A 25194-nucleotide genomic window follows, 5' to 3' on the forward strand; every position below is an offset into this window, starting at 1 on the left:
CCCCCCCCTCCTCAGGAGGCATTTAAGGGACTGGCTTTGCGCTAAAACCAGTGGTCCAGTACTTAACGATTATAATATACTCCATAGAAGAACAGCATCATCCACAACTTACCTGGTTGTGGTAACCATGGTTACTAAAAGAAATACAATACTCACGTTGGCATGTGGGACATCCGACCAAGGGTTTCTGTGCATGTCAAAATAATCCAAGACAGCAAAATTAATTATATTTCTTTTATTTTATTTGGTTCTTTTAAACAAAACACCATATGTACAGTGATGGTTGATATCTCTCCTGTAATCAACTCTTACTTTGACTTGGTAGTCACATGACAAAAGTCTACCAATGAGAGTCTTGACAATTTTATAACATAATGTACTTTGTTCGTTGCTCATATAAGCGTGTTATTTCAAATGAAGAAGGCGCTGGTGGCAAGGTTAATATAAATGATGTAGTGTTGTCTTGGTACACTAAAGCTATTTTGGGGATGCAATTTTTTAACGTTGTTTTTAAACGTATATGGGACAACACTTAGTTCAACGAATACCAAACCGGTAGTCTTATTTGACTCTACTATTGGCTTAATATCTTACTATGGAAGTTTGTTAAGAAAGATTTAGAGTGTTGATCACAGGAGAACGTTATCTGACCATCACTACCCCCTCACAAAACTTGCACAACGCCATAACAAAAAATGACTATGAAACATAAACATACAAATAAACAGAAAAAAAAAAAAACTGGAAAAAAAAAATCTATTTGGTCTTTAAGATAAGTACCATGGCACACACACAAAAAAACAAAGACTTTACATGAGCACTTGGCGAACTCTGACGAGGATCTGATTGTTGGCGCCGATATCTTAGGATATGATATTATGGGGTTCGACCGTGTTACCTCTTAGACTACAAGATGTTGAGCAAAGTCCCACTATGGCACTGGGGAATCATATTTGGCATTCTAGAGCAAATTAAAGACGCGAATTCCGACGTTGACATGGCAGAGTAGTTTATAATTATTTATTGAGCTCCCTGTACAATAACTTAGCTGTCCGTAGAGAGTTTCGTTTTGCGACGCAAACAGTCCGCAATATTCTTCTCTAACTATTTACACTTCCAGTGGCAAAGATGTGGTGATCGGTAAGTCCGGAGACGACATCTCTCCGTCGACCGACTCGCCGTGTCGGAGGTTATGCGTGAGGCTGTGTCGCCTGAGGTCGCAGTTGCGTCGAAACACCTTCCCGCACGAGTCGCAATTGTACGGTTTGATGTCGGTGTGAGTGAGAAGGTGGGTCTTGAGGTTGCTGCGTTGATTGAATGTGCGGCCGCAAGTCGGACATTTGTGCGGAGAGTCGTCCATGTGCAGGATGCGATGCACTGCTAAGGTTCGTGATTGACAGAAGCCCTTCCCGCACTCCAAGCACTTGAATGGTTTTTCTTTTGAATGAATGTACCTGAAAAATAAAAGAAAACAAAATAAAACAAATGGCTGCGTACATCGAGCATGTAATACTAATATATCAAATGTAAATTTTCGTTGCTAGGCAACCTCGTGGAGAATAACAAGTTATTGGCAAACTAAACAATGCGTGTAAATAGAATGGGGAATATTCTCTTACAATCCATTGTGTAACTTCATTTTTCGATTTTTTTCAGTGCAAATATTAATTAATTTGCTGGTTTTTCAGCTTTTTTCACTCATGAACTCAATTATTTTGCTGAAGTTTTGCTAATATGTTCTCAATAGACATGTGGGCGGTTACGATTATAAAAACAGAAGTGTAAAAGATGTAATATATGGGTTGAATTTTTTTTTTTCAGATGCTAACGCCACCTGGTCGTAATGGTAATCACTGCAGGGGGTTCTATTTCCAGCTTTTATTATCGAGGTATAAAACACCTGCTTTTTACAAACACACAAACCCCCTGGTGTCATTCGGTAAGAGGATGGGGGGGGGGGGGGGAATTTCACAATCCTTTTAACGTCTGCTACAAGACCGGACAGGTGCACACATCTGTAGATGCCGCTATACAACTCTGAAAAACCTTATTTAGTTTTATATCCACCATTACAATATGCAAAAAAGAGAGGGATGAGTTGAACTAAGTGGAGAGAGAGAGAGCTGGAAAAAAGTGATTGAGTGAAAGAGAGAGGAGAAATATTCACTAAATGAATACAAATTTTGGTTGTTAATGGACCAACTCCCTTGTTTTAAATCTAAGAATGATTAAATAATCTCCGAGGGGGGGGGTACATAATCCGGAATCTGCTTCAGAAACTAAACACTTTTTTCCACCCACATATATATATATATATATAGTCGTGTAATTGTGACATTTTCGCGCACTATTCATAAGTGTTTCTTCATTTTTTTTTCTCTTTCATCAAAACAGAGACAGCGGCCAAAGAACACACGCAAGTTATAGGCATGGTACGCGGTCATCACAGCCCTAGATGCTTCGGCCATAATTCTGAACAACCAAGAAAGGAGTTGACATATCGTTTACCCTCTTTTGCCACCTGTACTCCCCCCCCCTATATAAATAAGCTCAGCAGTATACAACACTGCGCATATCCAATTTGTTTCTACTAGACATACTGATGAATTTTTGTGAATTATATAAAGTCATTTAGAGTACGACATCCTCCAAGAAATCGGAACAAGTATGAACATATTGTTAAATAAAATAGAGGGAGTCGAACCCATTTTTTTTCCCGCGAAGGACATCGTCAAAACCGAATAAGCTACGGAGGTGCTCAGGATACTTGCTAATAATGAATATAATCAAATCGTAGCCATTGGAAGTAAAAGGTCAGTCTAAATACAATCGTATTCATGCGTCAGACGATCCTTGAAGCCAATGGCACGTGCTCGCAGTCCAAGGGAGTTGATGTTTTCAATTTCTGAGCTCGATATGATGAGAGAGTCCATGGCAAGAACTGTTGCCCTTTCATTGCAGTTCCTTTCAATTTGCGAGATTTATTCAAAGAATCCTATGGAAAAACCTGTACAAATCAAATCTGAGTACAGGATCTTTATTCGGCGTCTATTTGTTGCATTTGAGAGCTGGTTAATTCGAAATATACTATTTATATACATCGTGTTAACACGAGGCCTTCTTTCATTCGAAAGTATCCAGTTGACTTGATTTTAATGTTCGTTAACGGTCTGCTTTGTGACGATTTTACACACGACAAAAATTGTCTACTGTTAATAATTTATTGCGTTTAAGAAAAATTGCGTTTAAAGCAGTTATGTGTTTTTAATCTACTTTATCATATAATAAAAAAGCCTATTAATGTTTTTTTTTGTTTTTTTATTACACTACATTTTGAAATAAATATTTATAGTCATTTGTATACTGAAATGCTAGGGGAGGAAGGAAAAACTAATATAGTTGTCGGTCGACGTTCTGATTTTGTTGATCGCATTTCCTTAAACTATACTCTGTATTAGCGACTTCGGAAGATTTACGTTAAAGTTTTGTCCACAATACGTGGATTTTTAACCATATAGATTTATAAAAATACAATAAAAAATCCACATACATTTATCAAAAACAAAACTAAAATTTGTATTAAAAAACCAAGATAAAAAACACCTCATATCGTTGGTGATAACCTACAGTAAATACCACGCCTTTATCATGAGTTGCCTTGGTATTTTATTATATCAGATGAAATGTCACAAGGCTATCTTGTAGTCAGTTGATGCCTGATTTTGACATTAATTTCTTAAATTAATAACTTAGTTTATAAATTAATTTCTTAGTTTATCATTATCAAAGTCCAGAGTACCTATTTTGAGTGGCGATCGTAAATCAATTCAAATCGCTGCACCATCACGAAATAGTCAACATGCGAAAATAAATATTCCAGACAAATGACATTATAATATCGAAGTTGGGAAAGTGCCACCAGATGGCTCCACTAATCATGGTGTTGTGTGCGTCAAATTGAAAATTTTGTGTCACTCGTTAATTCATACCATCTTTTTTCCCTCTCTCGTGGTCTCTTTATTCCTATAGGATGACTTCATTTTTCTCGATATTCTGCTCTTTAGGGTGTTCAGGTTCGAACTCCTTTTTGATTGGGTCTAACTTAGTAGATCCTTTTATTAACCTGAATTTCATTAACGGGGAACCATCTTGTTCTATAATAATTCCCTAGTAATGTAAGCATCGTCAGTTCACCAACCAGGTTGAGGGAAAACACAACCCATCTGTTCGAACCTGGAATTTTTCCATAAAAGCCACTACCTTAGTTTTGACAATGATAGATCATATCGCTAAGCCTTAGTGCTAAAAGAGGACACCGTCAACATAAAACGTATCGCAATTTTCTATTTGCTTCTCCATACAACAAAACCGACAGGAATACATATGGTTTAGTGCAGCGTTCTTCAACCTTTTTACACCTGCGGATCGGGGAAAATAGGAGAAATATTTCGCGGATCCCGGCTGACGGCTAAGACAGAAACATACACCTATGTAGATAGTATTTTATTGATTAAATCCAATGTTATAAAATTACAGTTTTTAGCTAGTGCGACATCTGCTGCTTTCTGAGAGACGAAGAAATTTTTGGCTGACCGCCACCACAGGTTGAAGAACATGGGTCTAGTGGATGTCTTACACAGATCCAGCAGTCAATAAAGAGAAATATTTACCAAATAGATAGGTTTGGAAGATGCCCTTTGCTGAAAAACAGAAACTGAATTTCGCGAAGATCGTAGATTTCTACAAGGAAAAAAAGACTAACTTCTCATACCTTCACTAATATCATCTACTCTCCAGTAGAGTGTATCGGAAGTTAGTTTAAAGAATCATGGAACCAACAAAACATCTTAAGGAACTCCGTATGATCACTGAATCCGAGCTTTTGTTTTTGTCGAACCGTTTTAGCATCGCATACTTCAGTTACTGAACTCATCAGTATCCTCACGAGTTGGATTTAAACAGGAATGACGAAATCGATCTAAACAACACGTTTCAATTGACATTCCAACTCACGAACGGTTGTAAATGTGAAGTACGTTGATGACATGAGTGGGTACTAAGAGTTAATCCGTTGGATTATTCGAATCCACAACGGAGATTCTCTTCTTAGTCGAATCTAGTCGGTGAATTATTCAGTTTTCAGTCATTGGATAGATTCAAAGCAATCTCTTTGATGTTACTACAATTTACGTATAAATTCTAAATCTAAGAAGTGTTTTCAATTGTCGATGCAACTGACTAATAAGTTATTAATTTATACGATCCGTATTAGGATCTTCTTTGTGATCTCTATACGAGTAATAACTCGTAGATCCTAAAAAAAATTTTTTTGTCTAAAACACTTAGGAATATGTCATTAAAATCAAGTGATTTGTAATATCATGTTGATCATGTTCATTCGGATCGAATCGCTTATACAAAGAAGCAGTTAAGACATTAACTTTTCACTAATTTTGCTTTCTATTTCATAAAATGAGACAATGCGCTTTATAATTTCTTTTTATTTTATTTCTATTATTATAAATTGTATTTGTCCATTGGCTTCATATCATTTCTATAATTTGTCTTGAAAATTGTCCCACACAATGGAAGATTTCGAAATGCCATGTGGAGAACTGATGCGTACATCCGTTCTTCGGGATGTACGCATGATTTGTACATCCCTTCTTCTGGATGTACAACTGATACTCATCAGCAGAATTGTGAAGCTAAAAAACACTGTTATGGGCTTAATAAGTTGCGCAGTCTCAAAGCAGAGAGATCGATTCAACGTGTAATCTTTGATACTGTAATGTTTAGAATTTCCAAAACTTCATCGATAAGCATTTCTCAATATTATTTTATATTCGCACATGTTGTAGTGTTATAAACCTTGCATTGTTTACAAAATAAAAGATGAATGATCCAAACTTTTTTTTTTATCGTCTCCAAAGTTGTTAAGATAGTTTTGTCCCGTCAAGTTTTTTAATGCTTCGGTTGTAGAACGCGTTCACTCAGGCAGCGAAAGCCTCCATTGCTCAGTCACTTTCGACGATTGAATGGCAAGACCTGTGTTTGAACTCCGTCTAGGACACAAAAAACTTTCAAGAGGACTTTTCATCTGAAGGTGAGTTATTTGGTCTCATACAAAGGTGGCAGTTTTTTGACTCCTGGAAAATAGGATTTTTCGTCCCGCAAAACAAACAGATCGGCCAGAGGGGGAAATCGGCCTAAATCGTCCAAAAAATGTTTACTTTTCTCAAAACATGCTAACATCACTTTGAACGTGTCAACCATTTATTGTCCAGCGTGACATTTCTCTATCCCCATATACAAGGATCACTGCCGACAGATGTCACTTCATATGACATTCTAGAACCACAAAAATCACGCAACATTCGTTCATCTGATGTCAAGTTAAAGAGGACATGTTTGGATTCTGTCACGGTACGCTACGCTGTCGTCACCTCCCGTCCCTCTTTCCTTCATATATTCCAACATGCTCATAAACCTACAGAATGTTACATAAATATTTGTTGATGACTGTTTAGAATTGTGGACGGAGCAACTAATATTGTGACGTCAGTGTTATGTTTGTAAATTGAGTAGGTTAAAAAAAAAAAAAAAAAAAAAATTAAAATCCATGAATATGAAATCGTTCGTTTGTTTGACTAAAACGTATGTGAGGATAAGTTCCACGTTTCCATGGCAACATGTTCTGCTTTCTTATTCTACGTAGCACGTAGCAGAATATATTACAATATAACACAAAATCCAAACATCCCATCGGAAGTTTTATGCTCAGATAAAGTGTACGAGAGCGAGAGAGCATTGTATGAGTTGTGAGCTCCCTCATTCCGCCAATTTAAAGACCGCCTCTCTCTTTCAACGCATGACACCCACTCCAGTGGTTCGTCTTCCAAAAAAATCAATAATCAACTCTTGGACTTCGGTTGGTTTAAACAGATTCTGGAGTCCCCCCCCCCTCTTTCCCACACTATTAACAGAGAAGCGAAAATATACCTTTCTCAATCGAAAAAAAAAAAAAATAATTAAGAAAAACCTATCCATTCAAGAAACAAAGAATTGTATATTATACCCATTCTACTCTTAAAAATAGCAAAATCTTTCATTTTGTTGAAACTTAAAAAAAAAAAATAAATAAATAAATAAAAAGTTGTTGCTTTCTTCATCGTGCGCAGTAGATCACGCGCTGAAGAATTTTGTCCATTTCAGCTTATAATAGAAAACGAAATGAACACTAAAAATAACGCCTTTATGCGGTAAAAATGTGAACTACGATTAAATGAAATATAAATCAAATCTTTTTTTTTTTAACACTAACATTTTAAAATTCATAAGAGAAAACAAAAACATCCCATCATTTAATAGATCCTTATTTGATCTTTTAACTATTACAATGCACTGCAATCGACCAACAGTATACACAATGAATAACTAACAATGCAACACTAAACAATGCCTTGTAGCGAAGGTATTGTTCGTCGATTACAATGAAATAATGCCTTAAACAATGGAAATACTCTTAGTATAGCAACAATTCGTCAAACAATGGAAACATCCTTATTGGATCAACAATACTTTAATAAACAATACTCTTATCAGCCACTTATGATCTTTAAAATCATGAACTATCTTACGATGATTATTAATCTAAGATATCCGCAAATTATCTCCACATAGATTCTTAACCGAACTTCCAGAATATATCAATAACAAAATAAATAAAATTTTAGTGCAAACACAAGACAAGTTAAAGCTCCCAATTTGAAGAAAAGTTTTCTATTTATAGATCTCACTGAATAAACACAGCCGTTATTATTTCACATCTCGCTTACTAACCAGGGCACAGCGGGTTCTATAAATCGAAATATACCCAATGGGATTCACCAGTTTGGGAAGACGTTGTTTACACTCTCCATCAAATCGACAGAAAAACTGAAGGGAAGTATGGTTAGAATTAATCAGTAAGTCAATACTAAGGCTTGGTTAGCATCCGGTGTGAAAAACCACATATTTCTCAACTGTTTCTGTAAAATACAAACAAAAGACGAGAATACCACAATTCTGTCTGGTTAATAATGTCTTCGTCAGCACTCCCGAATCGCTGTTTGGACGATTTACATTTCGTCAGACATACATCGTATGGCCTCATTCCTATACGTTACAAATTGACTTTTTTTATGACCACAAGTATTTGCCATTTCTGCTAGAATTTGTCTTTTAAAAAAAAAACGACATTCATAAAGTTCGTGATATTTCGAGTTCAAATGCAACCAAAATTAAAAATATATATATATATTTGATTTATATTTCATTTAATCATAGTTCACATTTTTACCGCATAAAGGCGTTATTTTTAGTGTTCATTTCGTTTCCTATTATAAGCAGAAATGGACAAAATTCTTCAGCGCGTGACCTACTGCGCGCGATGAAGAAAGCAACAACTTTTTATTTATTTTATTTATTTTTTTTTAAGTTTCAACAATACTTGTCAGTTCCACTAGGTCTTACGTAATAATGGAAATTGAACAAACATGGCATGTCTCCAGATTGTAAAGTATTGTATTGAACACGTGTTATTTTTCCTTTATTCAGTCAAAGTCAACTAGAATATTTTATTTACGTTGCAAACTAAATGATGGTCATGTTTATATACGTGTCGATACAGAGCATGGGTTAAAACTGTGATTATGAAAGGGATTAGATCAGGGGCGAAAGGTAATTAAGATTAAAATCCACAAATAATAGCTTTTAAAACCTATTATTTGCGAATAAAGTAAATGATAACGATTGTAAGACAAATGTTACGTCTAATTACGTTATAAATGCAGTATAATTACACTAAGGAGTAAGAGCAAGGTACCTGTGATCTCGGAGGTGGTCCTGTCGACGAAATGCTTTATGACAGATGTCACACGTATAGGGGCGTTCGTCTGTATGCGTTCTTTCGTGAATTAGCAGATTGTACGACTTCGTGAATCGACGTTGGCAGTATTTGCAGATGAATTCTTTCTTGGGACGAGAGGAGACCCTTCCCCGGAAGAAGCGGCGGTCCAAGAGGTTTGCAGCCGTCTCTGGAGTTTTCCCTAGCAACGCAGCGGCGGCAGCGAACGTGTGGCCGTACACGGGACTGACGAACATCGGATACGGGTGGCTGGTGAAGAGAGCGGTCGATGGCAGTTGACTGCCTGCGTCGGTCAGAGCGGTCGACTGGATGGAGGTAGGATCGGGATCGTCGGCGGACGTGGCGGACTTGGCGAGGTGCGCGAAGTCGAATTTTTTCTTCATTCTCGGCTGGGAGGATGGATTGGCGGGTCCTCCAGGACTGCAAGATGCCGAAAGCTCCTGATGGATCGTCTGACAGTCGACAACGGTGGGTCGTTTCGCTCGGAGATCTAGCGTGGGTGGCAGAGGAGAATACGGCAAGTATCCGCTGTAAGCGACTGGGAGATAAGTGCTAAAGGCCGAACCTGGACTTATGGGAAATGGTCTCGTTCCTAATGATATTGGCAGCAAGGGAAGAGGCATCAAAGGAGGCGGTGGGACAGGAGTGGTGGATGACACGGAGGATGGCGACTGAGGTACCATGGTCAAAGCTAATGGCTTTGATGTAAAAGGAGGCGAAGGACTGTTCTGTTGGCTCGTTGGGGTAAGGGGAGGTGTCGGCAGGAAACGATGGCTGTCCCGACGGTCATCTAAATAAAATAAAATACAATACATTGAAAGCGTGAACTATTTTTGTCAAGTTATGAATTGTTATAATGCTATTTAGGGCTTTTAAATCATGTAACTACTTTAAAACAAGCTAAAAATGCTCGCAGTTATGAAAACAATTACATTTGTACTATTTCAGTGCAACAACAATAGTTTCTATGGCAGCAGCAAACGACGTCATAATGATTTCAAAATTGTTGATTTCGCTCAGATATTAAATTCATTGTTGAGCCATGAAAATGACACTTTTCATTTAAAAAACGTGCTGCACGTGGTATCAAATAATGTACATTTCACAAAGGCCACGGACTTATTTTTTTTTTTTTTAGCTGTTTGTTTATTCCTATTCTTTTTATGATAATTATTATCCATGGTTCGGTTGTATTTAGAGTACAACAGTCGGATTTTTTTTCCCCGTCCGTTTTTTATACAAGAGGGATGTCTTACGTCAATTTGTTTACTTACACTTCATTAAGGGGTACCGCTGGCGGTTACCCATCTTCAGAGCAAACTAGGAGAGCCTGGAGCAAGATCGCTTCATCCGTTGCCAAATTGCGGTAAGAAAGAGGAGGGAAATCAACATTAGGGTTAGGTTAGGGTGTGGGAAACGAGAAAAGTTGTTAAAGTTAAGTCATCGGATTGGAGTTTGGTGTTTCTAGGAGGTGGTGGGGGAGGTTTTTGTGGGAACACGCTGAGGTGTAACAATAAAACTTCGTAATTATCGAAGAATCGTGAGAAGCAACTACCTTCGAGCTTTGTAGGCTTAGCGCGGTGTAGTAAAATATGAGAGGAAAAAAAAAAGCGGAAATACCATTTTAAACTTGATTTATTTGCATTTTTTAAGCAACTTACAGTTGCAACCTTGTTCTATTGTTGAATATGTGAGCTTAGTGTTGTAGTGTCATCCTTTGTTGCATGAGTTTTGATTGTTGCATAGAAAAGCAACTACATCGGTGGTAACAGAAGAAGCCATTGTTTCAGTTACTGTATTCAGTAAGTGAAAGTGTAACATGTTGATCAATGGCCACTTATGATTGAGTCATTTGGATTCTTACAAACGTAAGTAATGCTATAATCGGGTGGTCACTCTAATATAGTCTACAATGTGCCGATGCTTGAGTTCTCTTGTCAGTTTGTTTTATCATTATTCAAAAATCTTTTATAAAGATTTCCAACGTCCTATAAAAAGGTACCAACTCGGTTCCTTAAACCAAAGATTGTTGCTATAGAAACGCTCCTAAAAATAAAAATAGACAACTATTCATATCCAGTTGTTTTTCCCTACTTGAATAAACGAACATTATACTCAACCTTGAAATAAATAATAAAAAAAAAATAGAAATCCTAAATCATTACAATTAAAAAAGAGTTCTTAGAGGGAAGAAGTAAAAAAAAAATCGTGTGGTGAAAATATAAGATTACCACCTATTGATGGTCAATATGTGACAGGTTAATCGTCTTCTTTCTTTTTTTTTTAATTTATTAAAAACAGGAAGACCATGGTTAACGAAGTAGATAAATTAGCAACCAATTACCAAAAGCAATAGGAAATAAATAATAACAAAGGAATAAATGTCGTCATGTTTGATGTTAAAAATCGAAGTATGTGCATTATAGATTACCCGTATATGAGCTGTGAAGTTTGTGTCCTTTGATTTGAGAAAAAAAAAAAAAAAGGTTTGGAATGTCATCAGTTAAGAGAAAAATATCTTTTAATAGGTATTGTCTCTTTTCTTAAATAATTAAGAAAAGAGATATCTTTCATACATAGGTAATAAGGATCTTAATATCGCCTACCTTTGGCTAAATGCCATGGAAAAGTTTGGTGACACGTAAGTGGTTGCGTTTGCTCTTGAGATAAATGGAAGACATTTGATCGGGTTTGGCACAAACGCTTGTTTAATTAAGCACCCCTCTTTATGGTGTGTTTTGTGATTCAGTAATAAGAACGAGGGTTTATTGTTGAGTACATAATAGAGATCGAATTACAACATGTGTATTTAAATCTAGTATTATTAAGGAAAACAAACATCTGTAAATAAACGCAAGGATAAATTATTGTAATGGAAACACTCCCACTGTTCTATGATGGGGGGAATAGATGGTTACCCTCAAACTCTGCAACTGATGGTGGCGGTGTTCTCCACGGGGCCTATTCTTTGACTTGCTCTATTCCTTCTATATATCAACACCTTCGATACTGTTCATCTGAATTGGTATCGACTGTTCCCCCCCCCTGCTGTGTTCTGAATTCTTTGAAGCGTGTATAGTCATTATCCCACATAGTTTAATTCCAAAGTCACAGAACAAATTTTCTCTAGTTTTTATTATTATTATTATTTTTTTTTTTTACTGTTGTCCTTTGGAACATGCATCTTTCTTTTATTCAATCCTTAAAATAATAATAAGAAGAAGAATAAGAATAAGATACTATATCGAACTCTCCCGAAGCATATACCAGATCTTGAACATTACCTTATGATAAGAGAATATGAAAAAAAAAAAAAAAAGCATCGCGGTTCTAGCTATCTCAATAAAAAAAAAATTCGAAAAATATCTGCAGAGGAATCATTCGGAAAAATTAATTTTGTATTTTCAAAAAAAAAAAAAAAAAAAAAATCACGATCATATAATAACATACCATAGTGTATTTAAGTCTTTATATGGCGTTTGTTTTTTAGTTTATTTCGTTTTTTAAAGAATTGGAATCTATGTTTATCCTTCCAGGTTCTTATTGATGCTTGTATAATAAATAAATTCTCACATTTCACTTAAGTTTGATGTACGTCAACAAATCCGGTGCGTTTCCGTTAATAGCGGATACTATTTTAAAAAGCAAACTATTTGTTACCATGACGACTCATTTCATTCATTTTTTTTTTCCCCAGCATTGTTTACTGTTGAACATATACAATATAAAGCTTGCTAACAATGATTTCATGCTACAGTTAATGTATTGTTGTTGGCATTGTTCAGTTCATAACTATGCTATCGATATACCGGTACATTAACAGATAAGAAATGTACTAATAAAAACAGTAACCAAGCTATTCTCTGGTTTTGAAAGGTAAGGGAAAAATAAATTCAATCGATGAGTGGCAATCAGTAAAGAATTATATTGGGGACTATAAACAGTGATTAATGCTATGTACGACGTGGAGATGCAGCTAAGTGTATTGTGTGTTCTTTGGGCTGGTAGGAAAGACATTTGTCTTCCATATGAGGCTGGTAACTCACCTTCAAAGAAAAAAAAATTTTTTTCTAAAAGTTCGTGTCCTAGACGGGGTTCGGACCCAGGTCTTTTAAACTAAAGGACTTCGTCGATATAAACTGGGTTATGGAGGTTAAGCTGAGATAGGAGGAGACTAGCAATGATCTCGGGGAGAACATCCCAACCCCTGCTTACATTTTCCTAACAATGTACACTCCATGGGGAGTCATAATCACTAAACAATGCTCATTCTGTGCATTGTTGGACCGAAGAGAACTCTTTGAATGAATTCTACGCATCCATCAATAGCTAAGGGAGGCGATAAAGGAATCAACTCATTTTTGATCATCGTACTTCATAGCCTGGATGCTGCACGTGGAGAATATTTTCATCTTGGAATGAAGACTTGTAACGGATAGCAATACAGACAAGATATCACCACTAATGAGATAATAGTAGATTCAGATTATTTTGTAACATTCCTGAATTAAGAGAGGCATTTGAAATGTTTGAGGAGGGAAGGTTGTTGTTATCAAATACTGACCTCTTTTAACATTTCTCGTCAAATAACAAAATAATTAAAAAAAAAAAAAAGAAGTAAATTCTCACTCCTCAAAGCACTACACCATTTTTAAATGAATATTTTCAAGCTTTAATTTCTCTAGGGGGGGGGGGGGGGAATGAGCGGAGAGGACATCTAGTCATGGCAATAAAATATTTGGTTTAATGCTACTTTCAGACGAATATCGCGTGCCGTCAAACCAACCCAATAACTTATCTCGCTTAGAACGAAACGACAAAAAAGTTTTAATAATAAATTAAAATCATATTCAATTATTCGATGTAATGAGGAAGTAGAATCCTCATCCCCCCCCCCAAAAAAAAACTATACAGAGAAAAGGGATGTGCTTATTTAGGACAATTAGGAAACTGTCAAAGCGATTTTATCTCGTTTATTATTACTTATTCCGAAAGAAATAAAGAACAGAATGGATAACAGAAGTATTTAAATGTGGAATAATATCTAACGCAAAAACAGCATTCATTTTAAAAACGGAGAATGTTTTAAAATCAATGGCAATCCTGCATTCTACTGGACAGTCAAGTACAGTACGCACTCGATTTCACTGAACAAGAAAGAATTCACTGAACAAATATCACATACAGTTTATCTTCCTGCTTGTCATCATCTTCCACTTTCCTGTTCAGACCAAACTGTTGGTTGGGCACTCGTGATTCATCTTATGAGGTGTTCAGTACCCTTATTATGCTTGTGTGCTTTATCGAAGGATGTTTTTGGAGTTCCTCCTACTTTAGAACAGGAAAACTCCGAATTTTTAAAAGAACGCCCTGCTTCGGGGTGTTCTTTAAATGATAATAATAATAATAGAGGAGACTTAACTAATAAAACGAAATCTTTTGGTTCTACTATTTCAAACATTACACTTCTAAACCTTGTCCTGAGCTTTATTTCCTATTCTCATTTCTTTTTCTCGCGTTCCCATGGTCCTTTTAAAACTGAACGACCAACGAAACATTGTAACACTTACCCAAGAAATGGGGTGGTGATCAATTACCTCGCTGGCTCCACCACCCTCTTGCGGATAACACTTTGGTGTGTCTTCAGCAACGTCGGCATCTATGGCTTGTGTTCTGTGGAAATTCAAAGAAACTCAGCGAGGTTACTACTTCCCTACAGCCTCAATTGCTCTTTTTACAACCTCTGACCAATTACTCTGATCAATTGCACCTGACCACAACACACACAGCAGTCCAATGCGAAATCTCCTGCAATCTCACTTTGATTGCCACGACTTCTCTTTCCCCCCTCGCAAATTCCATTGCGTAACTTGAGTGGACACTGACAGACTTTTTCCCACGCTCCTAACCAACAATAAAGTATCCAAAAAAGCAGAGAGAACAGACATAGGTTGTCAAATGTCTCACAACTTAATCTCAACTTTTCTTGGGCGAACCTTCAAGCAGCAGTTGTCTTGTCCTAATGGTATCTAGGTTTGGTTTAAAAAAAAATTATGTGCAAATCCAAAAAAAAATTTTTTTTTTTTTTTAGAAACATAAATTTTCATTACTTGGCTAAGCATAATTAATACAGTATTTAATTGAGGAGCTTCCTTTCATTATCCACGCAGTATAATAATGATGTCAATATATTTTTTGCTGATTATAGTTCTTATAGTTCTTATAAGAACTGGGCGATGGACTGAGTCCTTGACTCTTTATCCCGTCATCTGAATGAAGTAAATCTGTGTGGATGGAGTGTTATTGAGCTAAAAAGCTCTAGTCATGGCTGGGTAACGGCAATAGCCGAGCCTCAGTTAAAACTTCATTAGCTACAGCATTGCCACATGATACCCTGGAAGTCCTAAAAAGGACTCATCTGCTTGCTGATTATACAACAGAGCTATCATTACTTATCCTTTCTTATAATATACTAATATTGGTGTATAAGTTGGTATTAGAAAATACTTCTAATATTTATAATTATTATCTAAAACATCTTTATTCTTGTTAATTATATTAAATTAAAATGTTTATTATAGCCAATAATAATTATAATAATGAAAAGGTAATTAGTTTCCAGATTTAAATTTCTATTAGGCCAGTTTTTGTTGTACTAGTTTGGAGTCTGCAGAGAGTTAGCAATTGACCTTTGAAATATTTCAGTCAGCAATGAAATCAATGATTTTGTTTATTATACCGTTAAAATTATTATTTCGATATGCGAAAAGTTTATAGACACTTAATAAAATAAAGACATAGAAAATAACTACTCATTCTTCAGCAGCTTAAGTAGTAATAAAGAACTACTCATTAAAGCCGATACAAACTTCAATGGGTAGTCTGAAACTGAATTTATTTTCTCGGAAAATCTATTGCAGCTCAGTCTGAAGGAATTATAAACGGTATTTCTCTACATATGAACCCAGAGGGCTATTACGAGTACAGAAAATCAAGTCCAACAGTTTTACTTGCTTTAAATTAATACAAAGAACAAAATAAGTGGTACACTGGATGGAGTCGTTATATCAAGAAAGCTATTAAGCTTATTGACGTGCAGGAAGTGAAATGAAGGGAAAAAAATTTGGGAAGGTCCGCAAAATGTTAAGCAGATGAATCACTTAGTGTCGACCCATTTTCAGGCATGGGGTGGATTTCTAGGAAAAAGAGCATGCATGCTCGCATCTTTCATGATTTGACTTCACATAAATATGTTTTTTTATCCGACTTCTCAAAATATTCTCAGGAGTGGAATCAAAATTGTTAGCGGACCATGGATTGAACATCCCTAATATGGCTAAACAAGTGAAAGAACTGAAAATTTTAAAATAATATCGGCCGGTAGAAGTCACGATATGTTTTTGTATACAAATTAGATGCATGGCAAACAATGTTTCAAAGTCTAAACAATGGATGCACATCACTAACAATGAAAGGAGGTGCATTGTTGAAATCAACAAAGCTTTGATATCGACAACCGAATATCTCACTTAAAAAACAATAATAATAAAGAATTTTGAGGGTGGTTGTTATGAGGCTAGTGTACATTTGTCTCTCAAAAAAAAAAAAAAACCTCTCCACCTCGGTTTTTTTTCCGAATCTGTACGGGATTCGAATCCAGATCTTTCCAATCAGCAATCAATCAAATTTTCCATTTTAGTCACATAAAAAAAAAAAACACTACGATTTCTGGAAAAGAATGATTTCTTTCTTTCCCACGTTTACAATTCCCCTTACCTGAGTTAGGTTATGACCGCCCCAATTAAAGCAAGTATTATTGCACCTCTGCAGTAGCCAAGTTGACCACAAACCTCATACTTTTATCCCATTGGGGTAATGTTTGCGTCATTTTGTAATTGGGGGCAATTGAGATTCCACTCCTACCAACACAAACAAGACCTACCGCAGATGTGGCAAAGAAAAAAAAAAAAAAAAAGAGAGAGAGAGAGAGAGAGAGAAATTTCAGAGAATTTTTTCCTATACTTAAGTTGAACGTAAGTAACAGAAAAATAATCAGTTTTATTGTGAAATACATAGAATATTACACAAATGATTGCTGAGCAAAGATCTCTCCGTTTATAGAAGTTTTTTTTTCCACTTGGTTACACTATAATAAATTTAGTTTAATCCTTTATCCAAGTCCTTTACACTTGGATAAAGGATTACACTTTAATCCTTTACACTTGGATAAAGGATTAAACTAAATTTATTATCTCTCCGTTTATATCTGTGACTGTACTCAGTTTTATTTCATTCACGAATTAAATTTATTTAAAATCTTATATAATAATTATTTATTATTTAGAAAAATATTTTAAACTAAAGTAGTTTAAATTTTTTTTAATATGTTGAAAAATTAAATACACCCTAAAAAATTTATAAGATTTTATTATAATTAGTTAATATGAAATTTAGTTTATTAATTCTTCCCGTGTGGTGGCCTGGATAAGAACAGCCCCAATGTAGCTCATGCATGTCGTACGAGGCGACTAAAATGGATATCCAGGGAAGGTTGGATGGCATTGCTGTAGCCAATGAAGTTCTAACTGAGGCTCGGCTATTACTATTACCCTCCTGCCAAGATCAGAGCTTTATATAGCTCAATAACACCCTATCCTTCACTGTCCTCTACAGATAACGGAGAAGATGAAAAGCATTCTTGCTTCGCCCATCTAGCCAGTCCTTTTAAGAACTAGTTTATTAATTTTCGCACTAGAAACTTGGCTAACAGATTGGAGGATCCAGGTAAACCCCCTAAAAAGCTCGGCTGTACAATTCTCCAGAAGAAAAGTCACCAGCAAGGATGACATTCAGCTCTACGGAGTCAAGATCCCATGGGAGACAGAAGTTACATATCTCGGAATGAAACTAGATAACAAACTCCTGTTAAGCAATCACATTAAACTAACAGGAGTGAAGACATCCAGAGTAATTGCACAACTCTACCCTCTGATCAACCGCAAAAGCAAATTGGATCTACGAAACAAGCCAACTCTGTACAAAACTGTAATTCGCCCAGTTATCACCTAAGCTTTTCCAGTATGGAGTCATGCCTGAGAAACTACCAGATCCATCGAGAAGTAAACATCCCTTCTCATCTCAGTGATTTAGCTGAAAAATCCTTCTCTAAGGCAAACCTGCACTCCAATTCACTGATCAAGCAAGCTAATAACTACAGTGAAGAAACACACTGCAAATATTAAATATAATAAAACCAAAATCAGGCCCCAAGAGAGCGAGCAGAAGCTCAATAATACCTCATCCATTGCATCACTTACACAGATAAAGGGGAACAAGAGATGCACTTAAATTCACCCATCCAGCCAATAACATTATACATTATAGTTTATTAATTTTGGTGTTAGAGAGTCATAATACATAATTTGTGCTTTTTTCAAATCAAATAGCAAATAATTATAATAATAAACCTAGACGTTTCTTTCCCTAATGTTATTTTAATATATAAAAAAATTTTAATTGGAATTTAATTTTAGTCTTAGGTTAGAACACAAAGGCCACTCATTATTGAAAATTTAGCTATTTTTTGGTCAATTATTTAATTCGGATGCTATATAAAGAAATCGCAAGCGTTACACATTAATTTTAAATATCTGTGACACCATCAAGTTTATTATTTTCACAAAAATATACAAAATATATGTAAAATACAAAAGTAATATTGATGTAAATTATATAAAATTTAGAAATATCTAATAAAGTATTGAAATATTTGGGAATATTTTTAAATTTTTAAAAAATCCAAGTACACCTAAAAAATTTTTATATGAATAATTTTTTTTATAATTTCTTAAGTATATATATATATATATATATATATATATATATACATACTTGTCTTGAGGTTTGGGAGGAGAGATTGAATAAATCAATCGACCGTGAGATGCGGTGACTGATTCATTAATGCCCTTGGGGGTGATGGATAGCAACGCAAAGCTGTACCAATGAAGTTTAACTGAGGTTCGGCTGTTGCTCTTACCCACTTGGGCGATGAGTTTTTGAGTTCGCTCTCTTAGGGTTTTTGCCTTAAGGGAGCACTTTGAGTCTCCGGGGAAGGTGTTCTCCGGCACGGCCCGCTGAGGGGCTTTGTCGGTGAATTATTTTCCTCGGAATTTGAGCGGTTCTGCTCAGTGGTCGGGGAGCCCGTCACTGAGTGGAACCAACGCTGAGATTAGGACGGTCTTTCGCCCACTATGGAGTGGCCTAGAGATCGTCCGTATTTTTGAGATTTCACCTTTACTTACATAGTCGGTGACTGATTCATTCAATCCAATACCCTTGGAGGATAATGGATGGCAATGCTGTAGCCAATGAAGTTCTAACTGAGGCTCGGCTATTGCTGTTACCCTCCTGCCATAATCAGAGCTTTAATAATAGCTCAATAACACCTTATCCTACACTGTCCTAACTACAGATAACGGGGAAGATGAAAAGCGTTCTTGCTTCGCCCCTTTAAGCCAGTCCTTATAAGGACTTAATTTGTTTATATATATATGTATATATAATTTTTATATATTTTATATATATATATATATATATATATATATATATATATATATATAAAATAAACGCTAATGCTGTAGCCAATGAAGTTTTAACTGAGGCTCGAATATTGCTAATACGAGTACGCTCTCTTAAGGTTTTTGCCTTAAGGGAACAATTTGAATCTCCGGGGAAAGTGTTTTCCGGCACGGCTCAGTGAAGGGCTTTGTCGGTGAATGTTTTTCTTCGGAATATGAGCGGTTCTGTTCGGTGGTGGTGGAAAGCCATCACTGAGTGGAATCAACGCTGAGATGGACGGTCTTTCGCCCACAATTGAGTGGCCTAGGGATCGTCCGAATTTTTAGAGACGGCTTTGCTTATTCATACGGATTTATGTTAAATAAATATCGATTTGTAGGTGAAGTAATTTTTATTGAATTTATGGCTATTTAAGAAATAAAACTGGCATAGCGGCATATATATATACATTTTCAATGGTAAATTTTTTTTCATTAAAATGAAAAACATATTTTTCAACGAAATATAAGCGGAATATTAAGTTTAACCCCATTCACCTGACAAAATTTCCACCTTTGTCGGTTTGTTAGTAGAGGTGCAAAAGCGGAACCAACTACAGCCGACAATGGCACGCTTATCAACCCCAAATTCACACTAGCCAACAACATATCCGCAGATGTTTGTTGACTGGCAACATTGGCATGACTCATTTATTTGATTAACTACATCTCCTACACGGATCACAGAGCGGACCCCTGCGAAGTACAAGCTGGTTAGGTTGTAGGTGAATTGATGTGTGCGCGTCATCCTCAGAGGGGTCTACAGCAGCAATAGTCGTTTGAAAGAAACGCCTGGTAGATTATGGATTAACAAATGGGAGATTAGGATTAAGAAATTATTGCGTAATGTTTTAAACAATAAAACTTACGTGGGATATTTTTAGATCGTCAAGAAAAGGGGAAAAAAAAAATCGATCATTTAGGTAGCCAAACCACACTTACCTGAACAAGACGAATGGAATGTAAGTCTATATATTTGATTTATGAGGGGAGTCTGGTAATGTGTTTCTTATCTGGATACAATTTTGCCATCACACCTTACGACGCTACAATCTTGCTGAATAGGATGCCTGGACTTTGACCTTCCCCCTATTTCTCCTCTTTCCCCTTTTAACTGGCCAGACTTTAGGCGTACTATGCAAGTGTCTGAACTGAACACGCTACATCAAATAACCCCGAAGCCAAATATAACTAGGATGTGAATATCATCTTGGTAGATCGCCATGACAACCAGCCACACCCTTGCTTTGAGATTTCGGAAAAAGCCAGAGGGAGTTCACCAACTTCTTCCAGATGCTGCGTACAGGGGGCGCTAGTGCAAAAGCAGAATCTACGAAAAGCAAGGTCGTATTACATTCCCCCCCATTCTCCTCACACTTGACACGGTAGTGGGAGGGTAACCCTGATGTAGATTGGTGACCTTAGGACAGAAGGTCAAATCCGAATACGAAGACCTGAAATATGTCTTGGTAGCCACACAACTACAGAACATGTTATTAAGCCCCAGTTTCCACGCTCGTCTAGAGAAACCAGCCTGGATGTGACCTAAGGGTTGTAATCTCACCAGAGGGCGCTGCATCGAACGAGTTTTCCCACGGCATCTTAGCTTTTCCGTCTACCGTTTTTACGATCTATAGAAATATTCGTATTTAGATGGTGGGACTTAATTAGTCTTTACACCTACCCTCTCTACTCCCCCAAAGGCAAAAAAGTGATTTGTGGGGAGAATATTCTTAACATTATCTCGAATAAAAGATTCTTAAATGCAAAAGTTTTTTTTTTTTTTTTTTTTTTTTTTTTTGGCATTCCCTTCGCTTCATCGAAGTTATTTACATGAGCGTATTTTATTAGTTCGCAAACCAGAACGAGCTACGTGTGTGTGTATCATCAAAACCAGCTGTAATGATACACAGTTACCCCCCGTAGCTAACCACTTAATAGCGGAAGTTGTCCAAAAAGAAGTCATAATTGGAGCCAGTTAATTAATAAAAGCGATAGACAAGCTGTAATTGCATTTCCGGAGATATCGAGACCCCCCTCTTGATAAAGATGGAGTTAGTTCAGAGGAGGGAGAGGAAGGGGTGGGTGGGGTAGGGGATATATAGGGATATTAAAACAATGCTTTCGTCATTGCTACCACCGAGAGAGGGGATGGCATAATTTATACGGCATTACTGACGGTAGAAATGAACAGCAGTGGAATATAGTCAATGGACCATAACATTATCCGCCTTTCGTAGATTTTTTTTTTTTTTTTTGACAAATACGTTCATGTGGTGATGGAAAGAGTTGGACATTATCATCTCAAGGAGTCCTCCCGCACGCACACACACAAAAAAAGTGTAACATATAATAACACACGCCAAACAAACCATGAAAAGGTGGCACACCACATAAATAAACTGCCGCTTCCTTGCCGGTTGCCCTTTGACCCTTAAAGATCGAGGGGGTAGGCAAGAACGTTTTCTCTCTCTCTCTCTCCCAGTTTACAGCCCAAGGTGTCCCCGCAATCACAGCAAAGTTCAAAATGCCGATGAAAGACAGAAGACAGAAGGAGGCCCACTCTAACATAAAAAAATAAAAAAAAAAGAACTGTAGCAGCTGTACACAGTAAGGCGATACTTAAAACGCAGGAGTCAATGTCGTCAGCAGGAGCTGAAGTTTAGTTTTACGGACCCCTAGTACGGGCGGATTCTGAAAACGAGCGATGGAGGGGTCAACCGTGTTAGACCGACAGACAGGAGAGAATATTTTGACAACGTTGTTCTATATTAGTAAACACACTGCTGTTAAGTAGCAGTTGGTTGCTAAGGGTGACGGTTGCTGTGGCAACCAAATTAAAATATCACGAATTATAAGCAGTGGCCCATTTAATATCAGAGAATTGGTGGGTATTTTAATCTACCACAACCACGCTTTAAGTTCCCTTTTTTGGGGCCCATTTGACGAAAAGGTGTGTGTGTGTGGGGGGGGGGAGTTCACGTGACTTATGTTGCAGATTTCATTATTGCATTTCACCGTGTAATCTTTGTGATAACCAAGTACTCCTGGACAGCCCAATCTGGCTGTCAAGATAGTCATCTCCATGACAACTGAGTTATGTGTAGATTTCTTCAGATATGAAGTCTATATGTCTGCGCGTGCACAAACATTATTTCAGATCCAAGTGGAAAAACGTCATCGTTGCTATAGCAACAGCAAATAACTGGAGACTCATCTCTTGTATATTAATGGTCTATTATATCAGAATTACATATTCGGAAATCCTTCTGAGGGAAGGTAGAAATCCCCCTCCTCCTCCCGCAATAGAAAATGCAACAATGACGTCTTAAAATATAACAGGGCTTCACTCAGCACATACACAGAAATGAATTAAGGACGCCAAGTGGATTATAAACACTGCTATTAATTTTGAAGATTGAGACCAATCTTAGATTCTTCAGACATTTTATACTGGATGGCAATTCAATACAGAATCCATGAAAGTGTTTCTTCGTAGACGAAGCCTGGGCTTCTATTTGTAGAACTTACTCTTACATTATATAATCTGAGAGGATTATCCCAAATAATCTTTAGGATAATCTAATCCCATTATTAGGATATAATAGTTATCTTAATATTCCATTTTCTAGGTACTTTATATTTCCATAGTTCATTGCGTTTTGTGATAGTTACTTTATATTTTCATTCTCCAGTAGTTTTTAAATCAAAACACGTGATATTTTCTTGCATCTCTAACCTACATTGTAACCTAAATGTACTTGAAACCACTCTTAGCTATTTGTAGACAAAAAAAAAAAAAAAGAAACAAGACTTTTTTATTCCGAAAAGCTGAAAGAATATGCTGATATTAATATTATACTATCATAATATTACTTCATAATTTAAAGCAAACGACTTGCTATACTAATCAAGGTCCAACAATGCACAGCAGTTCACTGAACCATCGATGATAGATTGTTGACTGACAGTGTCAATTGTTGAAATATACAATACACTCGATGCAACTTTATCCCACAATTGTATAGTTCTTCAAAGATTTAAAACATATTGTTGAATATGACACCTACATTCCCTATTACTGTTAATTATTCCTTTTATAATTTAAATATATACATATTACTAACAAAAGGATCTGCAGGCATAAAATGAGTATGAGTATCCCACTATTACATGTTGGAAAAGTGTATATGAATACAATGTTTGCTAATTGACAATTAATACTTAAGAGATTAAAACATTCTCATATCATGAATAATTAATTGTTGCCCTTGTTACCAGATAAACTAAACTTGATTGTTGAAACTGACAAACTCTGAGTGAACTATTTTATTAATTGAAATTGACAGAACTCTGAGCGAACTATTTCATTAATTGTTGAAACCGACAAATTCTGAGTGAACTATTTCATTAATTGTTGAAACTGAGAAACTCTGGGTGAACTACTTTATTAATTGTTGAAATTGACAAACTCTGGGTGAACTATTTTATTAATTGTTGAAATTGACAGAACTCTGAGCGAACAATTTCATTAATTGTTGAAATTGACAAACTCTGAGCGAACTATTTTATTAACTGAAATTGACAGAACTGTGAGCGAACTATTTTATTAATTGAAATTGAGAGAACTCTGAGCGAACTATTTCATTAATTGCTGAAACTGACAAATTCTGAGTGAACTATATCATTAATTGTTGTAACTGACAAACTCTGAGCGAACTATTTTATTAATTGTTGAAATTGACAGAACTCTGAGCGAACAATTTCATTAATTGTTTAAACTGACAAACTCTGAGTGAACTATTTTATTAATTGAAATTGACATAACTCTGAGCGAACTATTTCATTAATTGTTCAAACTGACAAACTCTGAGTGAACTATTTTATTAATTGAAATTGACATAACTCTGAGCGAACTATTTCATTAATTGTTCAAACTGACAAAACTCTGTTGTGTGAACTATTTCATTCATTGTTGCAAATGACACAATTTGTGGACCGTGTGAGATGATACCGAATTGTTGAAACTGACAACGATGTTCAAAGTGAAGTCACTATTTGTTAATAAAAAAATTAAGATATTCTTTGAAATAACCGCATTCTTTAACGACCTGTTGTTTTTCCATTTTAATTTTAAATCATTCCCATACAAATTATGCATATAATTAATGAAACTCTGGCCCTTTCAACAGGTCACCAACTTCAGATAGCCAGTATACCCCCAGCATATAAAACAAAACAAAACGAGTACTGCTCACCTTCACAGAGTAAGGTCACTTTTTCCTGCATTCTTTGAGACGCCTCCGTGTACCCCAAGACGGGACAACCGGGTCTTCGCTTAGAGTACAGAACACGGAGTCGGCAGAAGCGCGGTGGTAGCGGAACACAGCAGCCAGTGCAGGAGCCGACCGTCAGCTAGATCGGTGAGTCTTGATGGGCCTGGACTATGGACGGTAGCGATCCTAGCCGGTCGGTAACTACTGCAAGCTCTCAGCGTCTTAGCTGCCTGTAGCCCTTCGCTGACGTACCTCAAGGTCCCGGATCGTAGTGGGGCGGGGTTGGTCGGCTAGCGAAGGGGAAAGTAACCAGGGGGTGACTAGCGAATGAGAAGGCTAGTTAAACAGCACTATCTAGAGCTGTATTTGCTGCATTGGGTATTGCACTCCTGGT

At 36.4% G+C, this 25194-nt stretch overlaps 1 protein-coding gene across 1 annotated transcript; it reads right to left on the minus strand.

Annotated features, from left to right (window-relative positions):
- Window positions 1–253: 253 nt before the first annotated feature.
- On the minus strand, window positions 254–25194 carry LOC150098805 (uncharacterized). The gene is made up of 3 exons (XM_090405105.1): window positions 24783–25194; window positions 8867–9698; window positions 254–1454 (listed from the first exon to the last, which is right to left on the minus strand). Exons 1-3 carry the CDS (start codon window positions 24811–24813, stop codon window positions 1109–1111), a joined length of 1209 nt encoding a protein of 402 aa, XP_090261231.1. The 5' UTR covers window positions 24814–25194; the 3' UTR covers window positions 254–1108.

The sequence above is a fragment of the Typopeltis vanoorti genome, chromosome 15, assembly GCF_054136105.1.
Source record: "Typopeltis vanoorti isolate ZY-2024b chromosome 15, IOZ_Tvanoo_1.0, whole genome shotgun sequence".
NCBI lineage: Eukaryota > Metazoa > Arthropoda > Arachnida > Uropygi > Thelyphonidae > Typopeltis > Typopeltis vanoorti.